Genomic DNA, 15,529 nt, shown 5'->3' on the forward strand with positions numbered 1-15,529 from the left:
GTTATGAGTTTAGTCAGGGGTCACTAGCTAGGCAGCCACAGCATGTTTCCATAAATATCCCCTAAAAAATATGGTGCGTGAGAGGACACAGAGGATGCCCCCAGCAGACTGTGCACCTGTCTTTTTCTGCTCTTTTAGATATGGCAGCCTTCTTGTATTATGCCACACACCCTGCAGCTGCCATTGTGTTATGCCATATCCCGCCCCCCCCTACAACAGCCATTTTGGGACTGGCATCCACACTCATGGATTTCTAAAAATGCCCACTTGCTGAAAAGTTTGGCAACCCCTGAAGTAAATTTACCTTGCTCTTCTTAAGCAAAAAGAGAATCCTTCGCCCACACTTGCTGGTCTGTTTAACAACCCCCAGCCTGTCTCCAGCGCTGGCCCAAGCCATTTTAGCACCCAAGATAAGGGATCCTCTTTACCCTGCTGCAACTTACTGCAGGCATTGCGGAGAAGCTGTCGCAAGCCATTTGTGTGGCTTTGCCTGGCCACAAAACTGCCAGCAACGGAAGTTCAAGCAGTATGACAGCAACAGACAAGCAGCCACACTCCTTCTGACACACAGGTGGTGTGCACTGGGGTGGGTGTCCTGATTTTGCTGCTCCTCCCAATCTGCCAACTGAGATAAGCATTTGGGATGAGCCAGCTTGTCTCCCATAGAACCCAAAAGATCCTGGGATGTATTATTGGTCACACAGTTCACTGGTGTGTGGGCTTTGCAGCCAAGCTCTCAGCCAAATTGAGCATGTGCCCCAGCTGTGCTGGGAGATTCGCAGTGCTGGGAAAGCAACTGTCTTTCAAGTAAACTTGTTGATCGCTGCTGATCTTCCAACTGAGAACCTCCCCAATAAGCTTCTGAGGATCCCCAGGGTACTCCAGAACAGTCTGAAAGGGGTGGAGAACCTTTTGCAGCCCGAGAGCCGCATTCCCTCCTAGGGAACCTTACAGGGAACAATATGAAAGCAGCAGGCAGGGCGGAAGTGGGCAAAGCAGGGGATGTGGCTCTTACTTTTGTAAAGTAGCCACATAAAAGCCAGAGGTGTTATCATAGTTGATGGACATACTCCAGCCAGGCAAAAGCAATAAAAAATACAGAGCAGGCCAGTGAGGATAATCTTAAGGGCCAGACAAAAAGGCTTGGAGGGCCACAGTTGACCCATGGCCTAAAGGTTCCTCACCCATTTTTGTCAAGGACACAAGAACAGCCAAAACGATGCTAGAAACCACATTTTATTCCTCATCGTCATCAAGCTCCAGTTCAGCAAGGTTTGCACATGATTTTAGCTCCACCTTTTCATCCACCGGTGGGTATCTTTCCCCCACAGAAGCGCTTATTCTCTCTCTCGGTAGAAAACATATATTAAAACAGAGGCAAAATTTTATACATCTGGCAGCAAAGTGCTTTGGCAAGACAGCCACACGCCGCTCTTCACTGCCCTGGTCCTGACAGGCTCTTGTTCATGAACTGCCTTTTCACAAAACACATCCACCACTAGGAGACAAAGGGGAAAGAAGACAAGGTGTGAAAATGGAGCGAAGAAGTGGAAATACACCCAAGTTTCCACCCTGCAACTTGTCTTCAAAGACATCGCAGTGAAAAAGACATCCCTACACTCCCCAATCTCTCATTAACGTCTAACAAAATTCATAATGTGACATGACATTGTCACACCAGGAGCACGTGATTGGCTGGTGTAACATCTCAGTGAGATGACATCACATCATACTGTGGGTTAGTATTATCCGTGCTTTTACTTCACAATGTTTTGTAAATTACTTTACAAAATAAATAATAATAATAATAAAAAATTTCTATACTGCCCTTCATCCGAGGATCACAGGGCAGTTTAGTTTTAAAACACAGGCATACTTAACATAATAATATACAGAATAATAACCCCCTCCATAGTTTAAAAGGCCATAGATTGTTTAACCAGCCAAAGGCCTGGGATAAGAGGAATGTTTTTGCCTGACGCCTAAAGATATGTGAAGAAGGTGCCAGGCGAGTCTCCCACCAATGGGGAGCCACCACAGAAAAGGCCTGTTCTCATGCTGCTACCTTGCAGACCTCTCATGGAGGAGGCTCACAAAGAAGGGCCTCAGACGCTGATCTCAGGGTCCGGAGTTGTTCAGGTGGGGAGAGGCAGTCCTTGAGGTGTTGCGGTCCTGAGCCACTTAAGGCTTCCAGCACTTGGAATTGGACCCATAAACTAATTGGCCAGTACAGTTGGGCCTGGATTAGCATTATATGCTCAAACTGCCTTGCACCGATCAGCAACCTGGCTGCTTTCCAAACAGGCAGCCCCAGGTATAACTAGACTTGATGGCAGACATGAGGCTGCTGTGAAAAACTGAAGCTGTGTGCCACGTTCCTCTCTGATCTCCCACAAGAGACTTTCGGGGGAAACTAAACACACAGCTTCTGTTTGGCAGCCATCCTGGCTCTGCAATCAAGTATGGTTCTGCTCTAGCTAGATGTTGTAAAGTAAAAAGATAGTCATACAACACACCCTGATTACCGATAGACTCTCTGTATTTATTTGGTTAATATACCACACCATATCCAATTGGATTAAGGTAAGGTAAAGGTAAAGGGACCCCTGACCATTAGGTCCAGTCGTGGCCGACTCTGGGGTTGCGGTGCTCATCTTGCTTTATTGGCCGAGGGAGCCGGCGTACAGCTTCCGGGTCATGTGGCCAGCAGGACTAAGCCGCTTCTGGAGAACCAGAGCAGCGCACGACTTAAGGTACAATGCCATAAAACAGCCTGCCCCCGCCTGGGGCTCTCCAGATGTCCTTGCACTGCAACTGTCATCATGCCTGACCAGTGACAATGTTTGCTGAGGCAGGGGGTTGGGAATCCAACACCTTGAGGGCATTGCCATGGATGTACACAACTGATACATAGATATGAACAGAGGATTTTAATTTAAATATATGAATAATTTGCCAAATTCCGCTGGTCCTTCTAAGAAACCCAAAAAACATCAAGGCAGAGGTGGGGAACCTGTGGCACTCAGAAGGTGTTGGACTTTATCCCTCATCAGCCTGAGTCAGTGTGGTGGCCAGTGATCAGGGATGATGGGCTCTGTAGTCCAACATCTGGAAGGCCACTGGTTCCCCAGGCCTGACAGAAAGGAAGCACTTCTGTTCTGTCAGGAGTCTGCCAAGACAAGGATGGCTAACTTGGCTGGGACTGAAGGGAGTCCCCACCGCTGCCGCCACAGGTGAGCCACTCCTAGCTCAATAGAACCAAGTCACAGAGGAGATCAATATCTGACCTTGCTTGGTTTGTCGCTCTGGGGATCAAAGACCTTTTCACAAAGCCTCAGGCCGGTTTCCTGCCGCAGCTGCTGCAAGTAGGCCCTCATAATCTCTGAAAAACAAAGATGTACACTCCACAACCAAGGCCAGATCATATTAAAGCTCCCATTCAGTCACACGGTTTTGATGAATTTAATAATAATAATAATAATAATAATAATAATAATAATAATAATAATTCCATTTATCTGTTGATCCCAAAAATTTACAGTAGATATAAACACATTAAATATATACACACAACAAGTACAATAAAAACAATGTTAAAAGATTTTCTCTCATTCTCATACTAAACAGCCTCATGGTGTCCTGCTTTCCCAAATAATACTTTCAACACCCTGCAACTAGTTTTGCTATGCCACCTCCCAAAAGGTGGTTTTGGCAGCCAGCCTGCAGCTGAAGCTGGCTTTGCTCCTCTCCTCTCTTTGAAAGCTCCCTGCAAAACAAGCTGGGGTGTTCTCTGCTGGACTAAGTGAACACCTGAAGCCTGTGGTTCCTAGGAAAGTGATGCCGGTTCATATGCAGCAAGCTGCCCTGAAATGTCTCTCCGATCAGATGGAGAAAGCCCATCTGCCCATTCCGTTGCCCAGGCAGAGCTGCTCTTTCCACCAGACTGCATGGGGCACAGGCACACCCAGACCTCTAAATCAAGTTGTAGGTTCGCAAGACTGAAAGAGTAGAAGCTTGAGGAAAATGAACACTGAAAATGAGAAGAAAATGAACACTGAAAATGAAGTTGTGGAGAAATGGGGGCAGAAGCTGCTTTGTGTCCTACTCTAAATGCAATGAGAGGAAGGATCCAATCCTATACTGTACACCCTTAATCCAGAGGTAAGCCCCCTTTAATTCAGTAATGCTGATGAATGAGCATGTTTAAGATTCAGATGTAAGTGGATTAAATCCACCAATTCAAGCTTGCAGTCCACATTGTTACCTTGCCCTTACCTTCTTCCTGTTTGCTGCTAGGTCTGGCATAGAGAGCGTTCAGTGGAAATCCTGGCTCTCCAGGGATGGGGAAATTTGTTATTCCTAATGTATACATTTCTTTTTCTCCCTGGCCTTTGGAATTACACTGGAGGAAAAGAGAGAACAAGGAAGCATGAGCCACTTAAGACAACACAAAACGTAATGTACACGCAACACACAGTATTACAGCAGGATCCTATGTGTCTTTACTCAGAAGCAAGTTCTGCTGTGTTCAAAGGGACTTGCTCTGAATTGGGGCTACAGCCTTAAGAGCTAAAACTCTACAGTGGTGATTGGCACTTCTTGTGGCTAGGATTTCTGCATAATAAATAATTTCTCTCTCTCTCTCTCTCTCTCTCTCTCTCTCTCTCTCTCTCTCTCTCTGTGTTTGTGTGTGTGTGTGTAAAATCCCTAAGAAAGGTTACAATTTTATTTTGATTTTCAACCCCACCCCCCAAAAGGACAGACATAGGAAAATAATACATTTATATTTTCTTGTTTTTAAACTTTTCTTTCCTTCGGCTTAAAAGCAACAACCAGCTCTCAGCACATAAGGAACACCCTCCTGGCTGGTCTGAAAGCAGTATCCTGTTCTCACAGTGGCCAACCATTTACTCCTGGGAAGCTCACAAGCAGGGTGGGGACCCAAAGGCATTCTCCCCACCGGTGCTTCCTGGGAATGAAAGCAACATCCCGACTCATTACCCTTGACAGACAAAGTTCATGGAGGCAGACAACGCCAGTGCCCTTTTCAATGCTGTTACCTTCTGTAGCTTTTTCAAGCACTCCGTAATGTAGAGTGTTATGTAGATCAAAGTTCTGTCAGCCTCATTCTAAAAATAAAAATAAATCCAAGTCATCTCCTGGGAAAACTTAATATCTCTTCTCTTCACCTCTTTCTGCAATCTTAGTTTGCCCAAACCAACTGGCACCTCCTGGTTGTGTTAAGATGGCGCCATAGTCTCTATCTGTTTATTTAAAATCTGTAAGCAGCATACAACCCTTTTTAAATAAAAAAATAGTTCCTAAAAATGCAGTCTAGAGTCAATAAAACAGCAATATGAAAGCAGATGAAACAGACAAAGTGGGAGTAAGGGGATTCAAACAAGTGAACCCTAAGCATTGCCACTCATCGTGTGAACGTCATGCATGGGGATTATTCGACACACACTCCGTTCCTCTTCTATAATACGAGAGCTGATTGAAAATCATTGGGAATGTATTTGTTCAATACATGATTAATGCTTCAATATTTTAAAAGACTTTAAAAAGGGATCAGACGAGGGACAAGTTTATTAGCCATAATAATAATAATAATAATAATAATAATAATAATAATAATAATATAATTTTTATTTATTCTCTGCCCTCCCCAGCCAAGCTCAGAACGGCTTACAAGCAATAAAAAAAATAAGTTGAATGATTACAACTTAAAAACAAAATTAAAATACAACATTAAAATATTGAAACATTAAAATATTAAAATGTAGCCTCATCGCAAAATGGATGCAAAATGGAGCCTCCTTATCCAGAGGCAGTCAACCTCCGCACACCAGCTGACGGGGGGGGGGGGGAATTGCCTTCTTCCCTTATTGGGGGCCTGCTGGAAACTTCTGGCTGGCCTATTTTGAGAAAAGAAGCCCTGGATAAGGGGAACCTTCCAGCAGGGCTGTTCTAATAGCAGGAACAACTGATCCCTTTAATATGCAAATCACAGGTTGTTTTGTTTTGTTTTTGGGTACTTAAGTCACTCTTATGTCTGTATTTATTTTCTTTGGGTTGTGTCCATTTAAGTTCTACTCAGAGCAGAACCACTGAAATTGATGGAACTAAGTTAGCCATGCTCATTAATGTCAGTGGGTCAGCTCCAAGTAGATACAATCCTATGTTTCCGAAAACAAGTCCCTGGCCCTCCAGAATGCACAGCAAGCATTTTAAAGCAGGTTTTTCCATCCTCCTTACCTTGATTTCATAATTTTTAAAGAAGACATTTGCTTTGAAGTAGTAAATGGCTTCATCTATGATGTCTGTATCTTTTGCTACCAAGAAAGAGAAAGAAGATAGATGTACTCGGAATATTATAAGAAAACAAGGCATCCCAAGAAATGCAAGCTGACTCCTGAAGATGTCTGATTGACAATGCAAAAGTACCGTATTTTTCGCTCTATAACACGCACCTGACCATAACACGCACGTAGTTTTTAGAGGAGGAAAACAAGAAAAAAATATTCTAAGCAAAACAGTGGATGTATGATTTTTGTGGTTCATGCTGTGGCCACAGACATGTGATCTGACGGTGAGTTTGGGGTAGCCCAATGCAAAAATCCTGAGGATCCATGTGGATCCATGCTTTATAACCACGTTTTTGCGCCATTGCGGCCCCATGAAACAGTGGGTGCGTGTGTTTTTTGGTGCAGGCTGTAGCCATGGATATGCTATGTGATCTGATGGTGAATTTGGGGTGACCTAGTGCAAAAATCCTGAGGATCCATGTGGATCCATGCTTTGTAACCACGTTTTAAGTGGGGAGGGAAGGAAAAGAACTCAAGGGACAAGGAGCACGCGTGGGGGGTGTGGAGAAGGCTGCTGCTGATAATGCAGGAGAGGCTCCTCTCCGGCTTTGCTCCTTTAGAACAAGCAGGCTCTGCGTCTCTCCCTCCTCCCCGGCAAGGAAATCATGATAGTAACCACTCTGAGACAAATCAAGAAAAATTGCGACCAACACTATTCCCCAACAAGTGCAGTGAGGTCAAAACACACACACACGCAGAGAGAGAACTGGCCCTAAAGTCGCAGGGCGCTGGGGGAGTGAACGGGAAGCAAGAGAAGGAGAAGGAGCCCTCACACACAGAGAGACACACAGAGTGTCAATTCTAAAGTCGGAGGGACAGCGCAGGGAGAGTGAAGGGGAAGCAGGAGGAGGAGAAGGAGCCCTCTCTCTCACACACAGACACACAGAGTGTCAATTCTAAAGTCGGAGGGAGAGCGCAGGGGCGCAGGGAGAGCGAAGGGGAAGCAGGAGGAGGAGAAGGAGCCCTCTCTCATACACACAGACACACAGAGTGTCAATTCTAAAGTCGGAGGGAGAGCGCAGGGGCGCAGGGAGAGCGAAGGGGAAGCAGGAGGAGGAGAAGGAGCCCTCTCTCACACACACAGACACACACAGTGTCAATTCTAAAGTCGGAGGGAGAGGGCAGGGAGAGTGAATGGGAAGCAGGAGGAGGAGAACGATAGCTCAAGCACACACACACACACAGCCCCTATAGTGGCTAATCCAAAATCGGACAGCAAAAAACTGCAGGCAGGGACAGAGAGCAGGGGGTTGTTTTAAAGCAGCCAATCCCACTCTGCTTCTCTCCCTCCTCCCGGCTAGGCTGGCTGAAAAGCTTTGCTGCTACTTAGCAGCTCAGTGGGGAGGAGAGACGAACATAGAGGACGGGGGTTGTTTTAAAGCAGCCCAGCCCGCTCTGCTTCTCTCCCTCCTCCCCAGCTCGGCTTGCTGACAGGAGCCGCTTACACCCGCTTTGCTGTTTCAAAGCGAGCCACAGACTGCTCACAACTGCAGCAGATTCCCCCGCCATCTGTAGGCATTCGCTCCATAACACGCACAGACATTTCCCCTTACTTTCTAGGAGGAAAAATCTGCGTGTTATGGAGCGAAATTTACGGTAAGCCCCACCAAGTTCAACTGGACTTACTCCCAGCTAAGAATGCATCTTAAAGGATTGCAGCTTCAGTTTCTAGCACTTTAAATAATACACATAAGGTTAGGGTGGTGCTATGTTCCAAACCACAGAGCCTAGGGCTTGCCGGTTGGCAGTTCGAATCCCCACAATGGGGTGAGCTCCTGTTGCTCGGTCCCAGCTCCTGCCAACCTAGCAGTTTGAAAGCACGTCAAAGTGCAAGTAGATACAGTGGTGCCTTGCAAGACGAAATTAATCCGTTACGCGAGTCTCTTCGTCTTGTGGTTTTTTCGTCTTGCGAAGCACGGCTATTAGCGGCTTAGCGGCTATTAACGGCTTAGCGGCTTTAAGAAAAAGGAAACAAACTCACAAGAACTCGCAAGACCATAGGGAAATTTGTCTTGCGGAACGACTCAAAAAACGGAAAACTCTTTCGTCTTGCGCGTTTTTCGTCTTGCGAGGCATTCGTCTTGCGAGGTACCACTGTAAATAGGTACCACTCCGGCGGGAAGGTAAACAGCATTTCTGTGCGCTGCTCTGGTTTCGCTAGAAGCGGCTTAGTCATGCTGGCCACATGACCCAGAAGCTGGCTGCGGACAAATTCCAGCTCCTTCGGCCAGTAAAGCCAGATGAGCGCCGCAACCCCAGAGTCGTCCGCAACTGGACTTAACTGTCAGGGGTCCTTTACCTTTACCTAGGTAGAATACAGAGCTCAGGAAGTACCCATGTGAAATGCATGCCTACACAGAATGCTTTGACATGCACCCTAAGCCTCATTAATGGTGCTGCTTTTCAAAATATGTTGCCTGACAACAACACAGAAAGGGGACTTCTCTGTAGGGGAGTCCCCTCTTAGAAATACCTCTTCCTATCAGGGCTCTTCCGAGAACTATTAAGAACACATTTGTTTACATAGGCGCTTTTTTTTCTAGACCCAATTTGCAGTGTACCTTTAAAGCAGTACCATACCACTTTAAGCAGCTTCCCCCAAGAATCCTGGGAAGTGTAGTTCCCAAGCAACCCAGAGTGGCTGGGGTAACTCTGTCAGATACAAATGATAAACTGCTTCAGGATCCTAACATAGGAAGCTGCCTTATACAAAGCCACAGCCCTTCCGTGTTGCGGAAAACACCCTTTTGAGGCCTGCTGTGAACTTACTTTCCCTGGGTGCCGGCCCTTTGAACTGACTCCTGATAGGCAACAACGCCATGTTCCCAATCAGTTTGGTGTCTGGGTCCATAAGAGTAGAATGATAAGCCTGTAAGAGGGAAGAGAAGGGATAATCAGTAACAAAAAGCCACAGGCACACAGAAAAGCTGTTTCTATGCTTTCCCAAACATGTACAGAACCATCAAAGTTCCCCAGTCCCTGGAGGCTCTTTAGATGGTCACAGCACCCAAAGGTTAGAATAGGGGTTGGCAAATATTGGCCTCCTGGCCCACAAGTCATGTGGCCAAGTGGAAATGAAGGCAGAGCTCCTGCACCTTTACTAGTTGTGTAAAAGTGGGGGTCGCAGCAGGTTCAAGCTTGCTTCACAAAGCAATACCTGTTGAAATCCCCTCTTCTGCTGCACAATTATTAAAGGTGCTACCTGAGTGCCACCTGGGTTAACAACTGCCAGGTCCTCCAATATATCTTCTTTCTCTGTTTCTGTTTCTGTCTGCTTCCAGCAAGGGGAGCAAATGGGAAAGAGGCAGCGGCAAAGAGCAGCATTCATGGGAAGAGACAGCTCATTGGCAGAGCACCTGCTTTGTGAGGAGCAGGGTCCTGCTACAATCCTTGACATCTCTGGGTAGGACTAGGGGTGTCCCCTGCCTGGAACCATGGACAGCAGCTGCCAGTCGAGCTGGGCCAAGGACAGTGGGACCTTTTTTATCCCGAGGGCCGCATTCCCTTGTGGGGGAACTTTCCGGGGGCCACATACCAGCAGTGGGCAGAGCCAGGGGCAAAAGTCTGCAGGGCAGTGGAAGCCCCTCCTTCCTGTGTATGGCAGGCTTCATTTTAGCCACACACAAGTCAGAGGGTTTCTCCCTCCTCTGTTAAAGTCACACACTTTTCAGCCAAGCAAATGTACTCAAGGAGAGTATGAAGAAGGTCCAGCGAGGGGTGTGGCCTGAGAATAATCCTGAGGGCTGTGGAGAGGGGCCTGAGGCCTGTCTCTCCCCAGTGTAGACAGTACAGATGAACCAATGATCTGACCCAAATAAAGCAATTTTTAAAGTAACAACCACCTAAGCATTCTCCTCCTTGTGGTGCAGCAATAAAACTGCTAGCATGTTTGCAAAGCTAAGCAGGGTCCGCCATGGTTTCAAATTGGATAGGGAACCACGTGCCAAAATTCCTGCATTGCAGGGGGTTGGTCTAGACCCTCGGGGTACCTCCCAACTCTACAATTGGAATTATTATATTATTCTTGCTCCAGGTCAGTGGGTAGCCAGTGTGGGACCCTCAATGCTGTAGCCTACAACTCCCATTATTCACTGGCATTGGCTAAACCAGTTGATGCTAATGGGGCTGGTAGTCCAAAATATTTCAAGGGCTACCCCTGTTCTGGGATGGGCTTCACTCCCTCAAATTGCTCAGCTGCTCAGTGGAATAGATAAGTTGTGGCTCTCCAGATATCCTTGGGCTCCAACTCTATTAGTCTCAGCCTTGTTGCTGGCATCTTGAGACAATGGAGTGCACCTCTGGGGGTTAAGACAAATTGCTGCAATAGCAGCACCAATGTGACCTCCCTGGGGCGCAAGCCTGGGCAGTGTGCATTGAGGTATTGGGCTGCCCAGACAACAAGACCCCCCTCTCAGCCTCACTGATGTGGTCCAAAGGAAAGCAGAGCAAGACGTTTGGCATCAGCTTGGCTGCAGGAGTCGCTGGAAGGAGGCGTACAAGGCGCCATCCAACCCCCTTAGGGACTCCACTCTGGATTCGTGTAAGGTTTACTTACTCCTTAGCCTTTGCTTCCCCCAAAGATATCCCGCAAGGCAGCAGAGGTTTAATGTCAGTCTACAAAACCAATAACTGGGGATGATGGGAGTTGGAGTCTTATGACATCTGGAGACCCAGAGTCAGGTTTCCCACCCCTGGGTGAGAAGGTCAACAAATCCAACCTCTGTTGCTAGGCAGGACCAACCCACATAATACAGAAGTCAATGTGTCTAAAGCATGGGGGGGGGGGACTTTTGGGTCCTCCAGATGTTGCTGAGCTACAACTCCTGGGCAATATGCCTTGCTTTCTGGGTCTGATGGGAGTTGAAGCTCAGCAACATCTGGAGGACCCAAAGGTTCCCCACACCTGGTCTAGAGTGAAACATAAGGTGTTCATTAAAGTACAGTGGTACCTCAGGTTACATATGCTTCAGGTTACAGACTCCACTAACCCAGAAATATTACCTCGGGTTAAGAACTTTGCTTCAGGATGAGAACAGAAATTGCGCACCAGCGGTGCGGTGGCAGCGGGAGGCCCCATTAGCTAAAGTGGTACCTCAGGTTAAGAACAGTTTCAGGTTAAGAACGGACCTCCAGAACGAATTAAGTTCTTAACCCAAGGTATCACTGTACCTGGTGCTCTGGCTGATGTAGGTCATTTGGGGCAAATGAGTACAGTTAAATAAATAATAATAATAATAATAATAATAATAATAATAATAAAGCACTCTGGGCAGTTTACAAAATAGATAAAAACATAATAAAAGATCAAACACTAAAAAAATTCCTGATACAGGGCTGCCTACAGATGTCTTCTAAATGCCAGTCTTTTAAACTCCAAGAAATCTGATAAACGGTACTGATTCACAGGGGACCCAGCAAACCAGGGATGGATCAGGGTATCAGCCTAGCGTCCTTTTAGTAACCTCCAGCCCACAGGTCCAGACACAGGACTACAGGTATCAAAAGTTGTATTTGGGTCAATGTTTTTCAAATAGCAACTTTTAAAAAAAGAAAGAGCAACTGACGTTTCCTTTGCCCTGCGAATTTACTGCTGCCGAGTGTGATTATTTGATGCACATTTAAAAAACATCCCTTATTTTTCAACAAGGATGTTGCAGTGCGAGAGAGGATGCTTTTTTTTATAGAAAAGAAAAACCCGCTGGCCATATAAGGAAGTTCTTCTTTCCCCTGCCATCGCCAGCAATTCACAACACAAGGCTAATTCGGGCGCAGAGACCCAGAAATTAGAAACCCAAATGGATCTATACCCTGAGTGGGGAGGGGAGGGTTTTAAAAATACACCCCAGCTTCCTTGCGCACGTTCTGGATCACAGGAATAAATCAAAGGGGCTCAATTAACAGGCCGCCTTCCATCTCTCCCCGGGCCCAGCATCTCACGCCCACAGTTCCTGTTTTTAAAAATTCCTATGAACTAACATTTAAAAGAATAAATAAATGCTGTTTCAGGCAAGTGGACCAGCTGCAGTTCTAAAAGGAACGCGGATCTTTCCCCTTACCGGCATATTTGGGGCGCAGCAACGCAAAGCGACCCAGCAAGGAGAGGTGCGAGGCGCCCTTCCAGCGAGCAAGGCAACGAAATCTTGCAAAATGCAAAGCCCTTCCTGCTCCACCCAGGCAGGAAGTGAGAGGCAGGCGAGGCGAAGGCAGCGCACGCGGAGAGCCAGCAGGGGGCAGCAGAAGCCAAGTCCCATTGAATTCCACGCAGCTTACTCCCCGGTATGTGGGGTTGTTAATGATTGACAATAATACAGGAATTAAAAAGGCAACCACCTCTTTTAAACCTCATTGAACTAAATTAAGCTTGCTTCTGAGAAACCCAATTTAGGACTGAAGCTTCATGACTAAGTAATGTGTAAGTCTTCTGGTGTGCTTACTTCTGAGTAAATGTGCATGCAGGTCAGGCTCCACATTTGTTTTCCCCACAGAAGCCTACATCAATATTTGCTGTTTCTTTCTTCTTCTTTAACAACACAGAAAACTGTACATTGCAGCAATGCAAATAGGATTTAATATGTACAGTTCTGAGGCGGCAGAGAGAGTTGGACCATCAAAACATAGCTGTCAACATTTCCCATTTTTTAAGGGAAATTCTCTTATTCCAAATAGGATTCCTCGCAAGAAAAGGGAAAAGTTGACAGCTATGCATCAAAGAGCCAGTGCATGAGGAAGCAGGCCTTAGCCCCTCTTTATCTATCACAGGGGTGTCCAGCTTCCAAGAGACTGCCATCTTACTCCCACTATAAATAAACTGGCAGTGATTGAGCTGTATTTGAGAGGGGTGAGCCAGTTTTTTCAGGGTGGTGGCGAGGCGATTGCTGGAGATCATGTAACCAACCAGGATCCACCAGGGCCTCCCATGATTGACCGCCTGATCTCTCACATTGGCATCATACCCTTTTTCTAAGTAGCTTTGGGGAGTGTATGTGATATTGCTCAATTTTCTCCTCACAAGAACCTTGCAAGGTAGGCCAGCTTGACACGACCTCCTGAGCTTCACTGCTGAGCAGGGATCCAAAACCAGATACTCTTCTCATAGTCAGGGCTGGTCCTCCCCATTCCTTGTACAGAAGCCAACTAGACTGGTGGCTGGATCTTATTTCAATGATTTTGAAAGGACAGCATCCTTCATCACACCTGAGGCTGTACAAGTTTAGGGTGACTCCCAACACCTGCCAGCTCACTCTGCCTAATGGTAGGGCTGGCTCTGTTCATATTTATCTGAATTAAACACGCACAGACCTTGTCCATCAGGAGCAAGGAATCTAGGAGAGAACGTGGGCTGGTGGTGGAGAGCAAGAGGATGTGTGAATGGGGGTCCGGCAGTGCAGGTCTACTCAGAAGGAAGTCCCAACAAGTTGAGTGAAGCTTGCATACAAGGGGTTGCTTGCTTAGACCCATGATATCTAAAGCAAGGTCAAGGAGGCTGTGGGCTTGTGTCAGCCTCAGCCAGCATGGCCAACAGTAGTCCAGCAGGATAGGGGGGGGTCACAGGCTCCCCCTCCAAAGGACCAGCTCCTCTCACATGAGCCTGTCTCCTCATTAAGATAAAAAAGAGAGGCTCTCTTTGAGTTCCACCATCTCCTGAACTGGGGAAGGTCTCTCCATATATCCACACAGTGACCCTGTAACAGAGGGGTCATCCTCTGAGGCGGATTGACACCGTGCAACATCATGACGTCATGGCATGGCCACCTTGACATCGTACGCTGCAAGGAGCCAGGAGGCAGAGCTAAATGCCTCAAAAAATACAGGGGGGGGGGGCTGAAACTGTATTGGCCCCTAGGAGTTGGCGTGCCTGTGCTGTAAGGTAGGGCACTGTTATTATTCCCCGCCCATCTATAAGTGAGGAAGGAGGTGCCTTGAGGTTGGCAAAGTGGGGCTTAAAGGTAAAGGTAGAGGGACCCCTGACCATTAGGTCCAGTCGTGACCGACTCTGGGGTTGTGGCGCTCATCTCACTTTATTGGCCGAGGGAGCCGGCATACAGCTTCCGGGTCATGTGGCCGGCATGACTAAGCTGCTTCTGGCGAACCAGAGCAGCACACGGAAATGCCGTTTACCTTCCTGCTGGAGCAGTACCTATTTATCTACTTGCACTTCATGCTTTCGAACTGCTAGGTTGGCAGGAGCAGGGACAGAGCGACGGGAGCTCACCCCGTCACGTGGATTCGAACCACCAACCTTCTGATTGGCAAGTCCTAGGTTCTGTGGTTTAACCCACAGCGCCACCCGTGTCCTGCCCTGTAAGGTAGGGCACTGTTATTATTCCCCACCTATCTATAAGTGGGGAAGGAGGTGCCTTGAGGTTGGAAAGTGGGGCTTACTGAAGGCCATTACAGCATTTCTGACGCAGCCCTTCCTGTTCCAGAGTCCAGCCTAAGATGCTACTTCACACTGACCTCTTTATTGACTTAACAATGCAGCCTTCTGGGTCTACTCAAAAGGAAGCCCCATGGAGTTCAATGGAACTTACGCCTAGCTAGGCGTGCACCAGATAGCCTAGGATGCAACAACATATTCCTGCTTCCCAGGCATGCAGAAGAAGCAAAAAGATAGTTAATGCAGGGACTGCTTCTGCTGGATTGTGGGAAATAATTTTTAGTGCAGGCATGGAAAGTCTGTGGTCCCCCAGATGTTGCTGGATTCCAACCCCCTGAGCCCCAGACAGGATGACCAATGGGCAGGAGATGATGGGAGTTGAAGTCCAACATCATCTGTATGGCAACAAGTTTCCTCCACCCCTGTTTTACTGGAGGCTAAGGAGAGGGAGAGGGAGAGAGTCCCATGGACTGCAAGAAGATCAAACGTATCCATTCTTAAGGAAATCAGCCCTGAGTGCTCACTGGAAGGACAGATTGTGAAGCTGAGGCTCCAATACTTTGGCCACCTCATGAGAAGATAAGACTCCCTGGAAAAGACCCTGATGTTGGGAAAGATGGAGGGCACAAGGAGAAGGGGACGACAGAGGATGAGATGGTTGGATGGTGTTCTTGAAGCTACCAGCATGAGTTTGATCAAACTGCGGGAGGCAGTGGAAGACAGAAGTGCCTGGCGTGCTCTGGTCCATGGGGTCACGAAGAGTCGGACACAACTAAATGACTAA

The 15,529-nt window shown here is 47.3% G+C and overlaps 1 protein-coding gene across 1 annotated transcript; it reads right to left on the reverse strand.

Annotated features, from left to right (window-relative positions):
• Positions 1 to 1,220: 1,220 nt before the first annotated feature.
• Positions 1,221 to 12,577, reverse strand: ARPC3 (actin related protein 2/3 complex subunit 3). The gene is made up of 7 exons (XM_081842587.1): positions 12,425 to 12,577; positions 9,138 to 9,237; positions 6,259 to 6,335; positions 5,061 to 5,129; positions 4,276 to 4,402; positions 3,288 to 3,382; positions 1,221 to 1,498 (listed from the first exon to the last, which is right to left on the reverse strand). The coding sequence occupies exons 1-7, from the start codon at positions 12,428 to 12,430 to the stop codon at positions 1,436 to 1,438; spliced, it is 537 nt and encodes a 178-aa protein (XP_081698713.1). The 5' UTR covers positions 12,431 to 12,577; the 3' UTR covers positions 1,221 to 1,435.
• Positions 12,578 to 15,529: the final 2,952 nt, after the last annotated feature.

The sequence above is a fragment of the Podarcis erhardii genome (genome assembly GCF_964252035.2).
Source record: "Podarcis erhardii genome assembly, chromosome: 15".
In the NCBI taxonomy this organism is placed as follows: Eukaryota; Metazoa; Chordata; class Lepidosauria; order Squamata; family Lacertidae; genus Podarcis; species Podarcis erhardii.

Excerpts from the sequence above, each read along its gene's own strand:
- ARPC3 (XM_081842587.1), bottom strand. Across the intron at positions 6,336-9,137 it reads AGGGCCGGCACCCAGGGAAA|CAAAAGATACAGACATCATA; the intron begins GTAAGTTCACAG and ends CTTTCTTGGTAG. Across the intron at positions 4,403-5,060 it reads GCTTGAAAAAGCTACAGAAG|TGTAATTCCAAAGGCCAGGG; the intron begins GTAACAGCATTG and ends CTTTTCCTCCAG.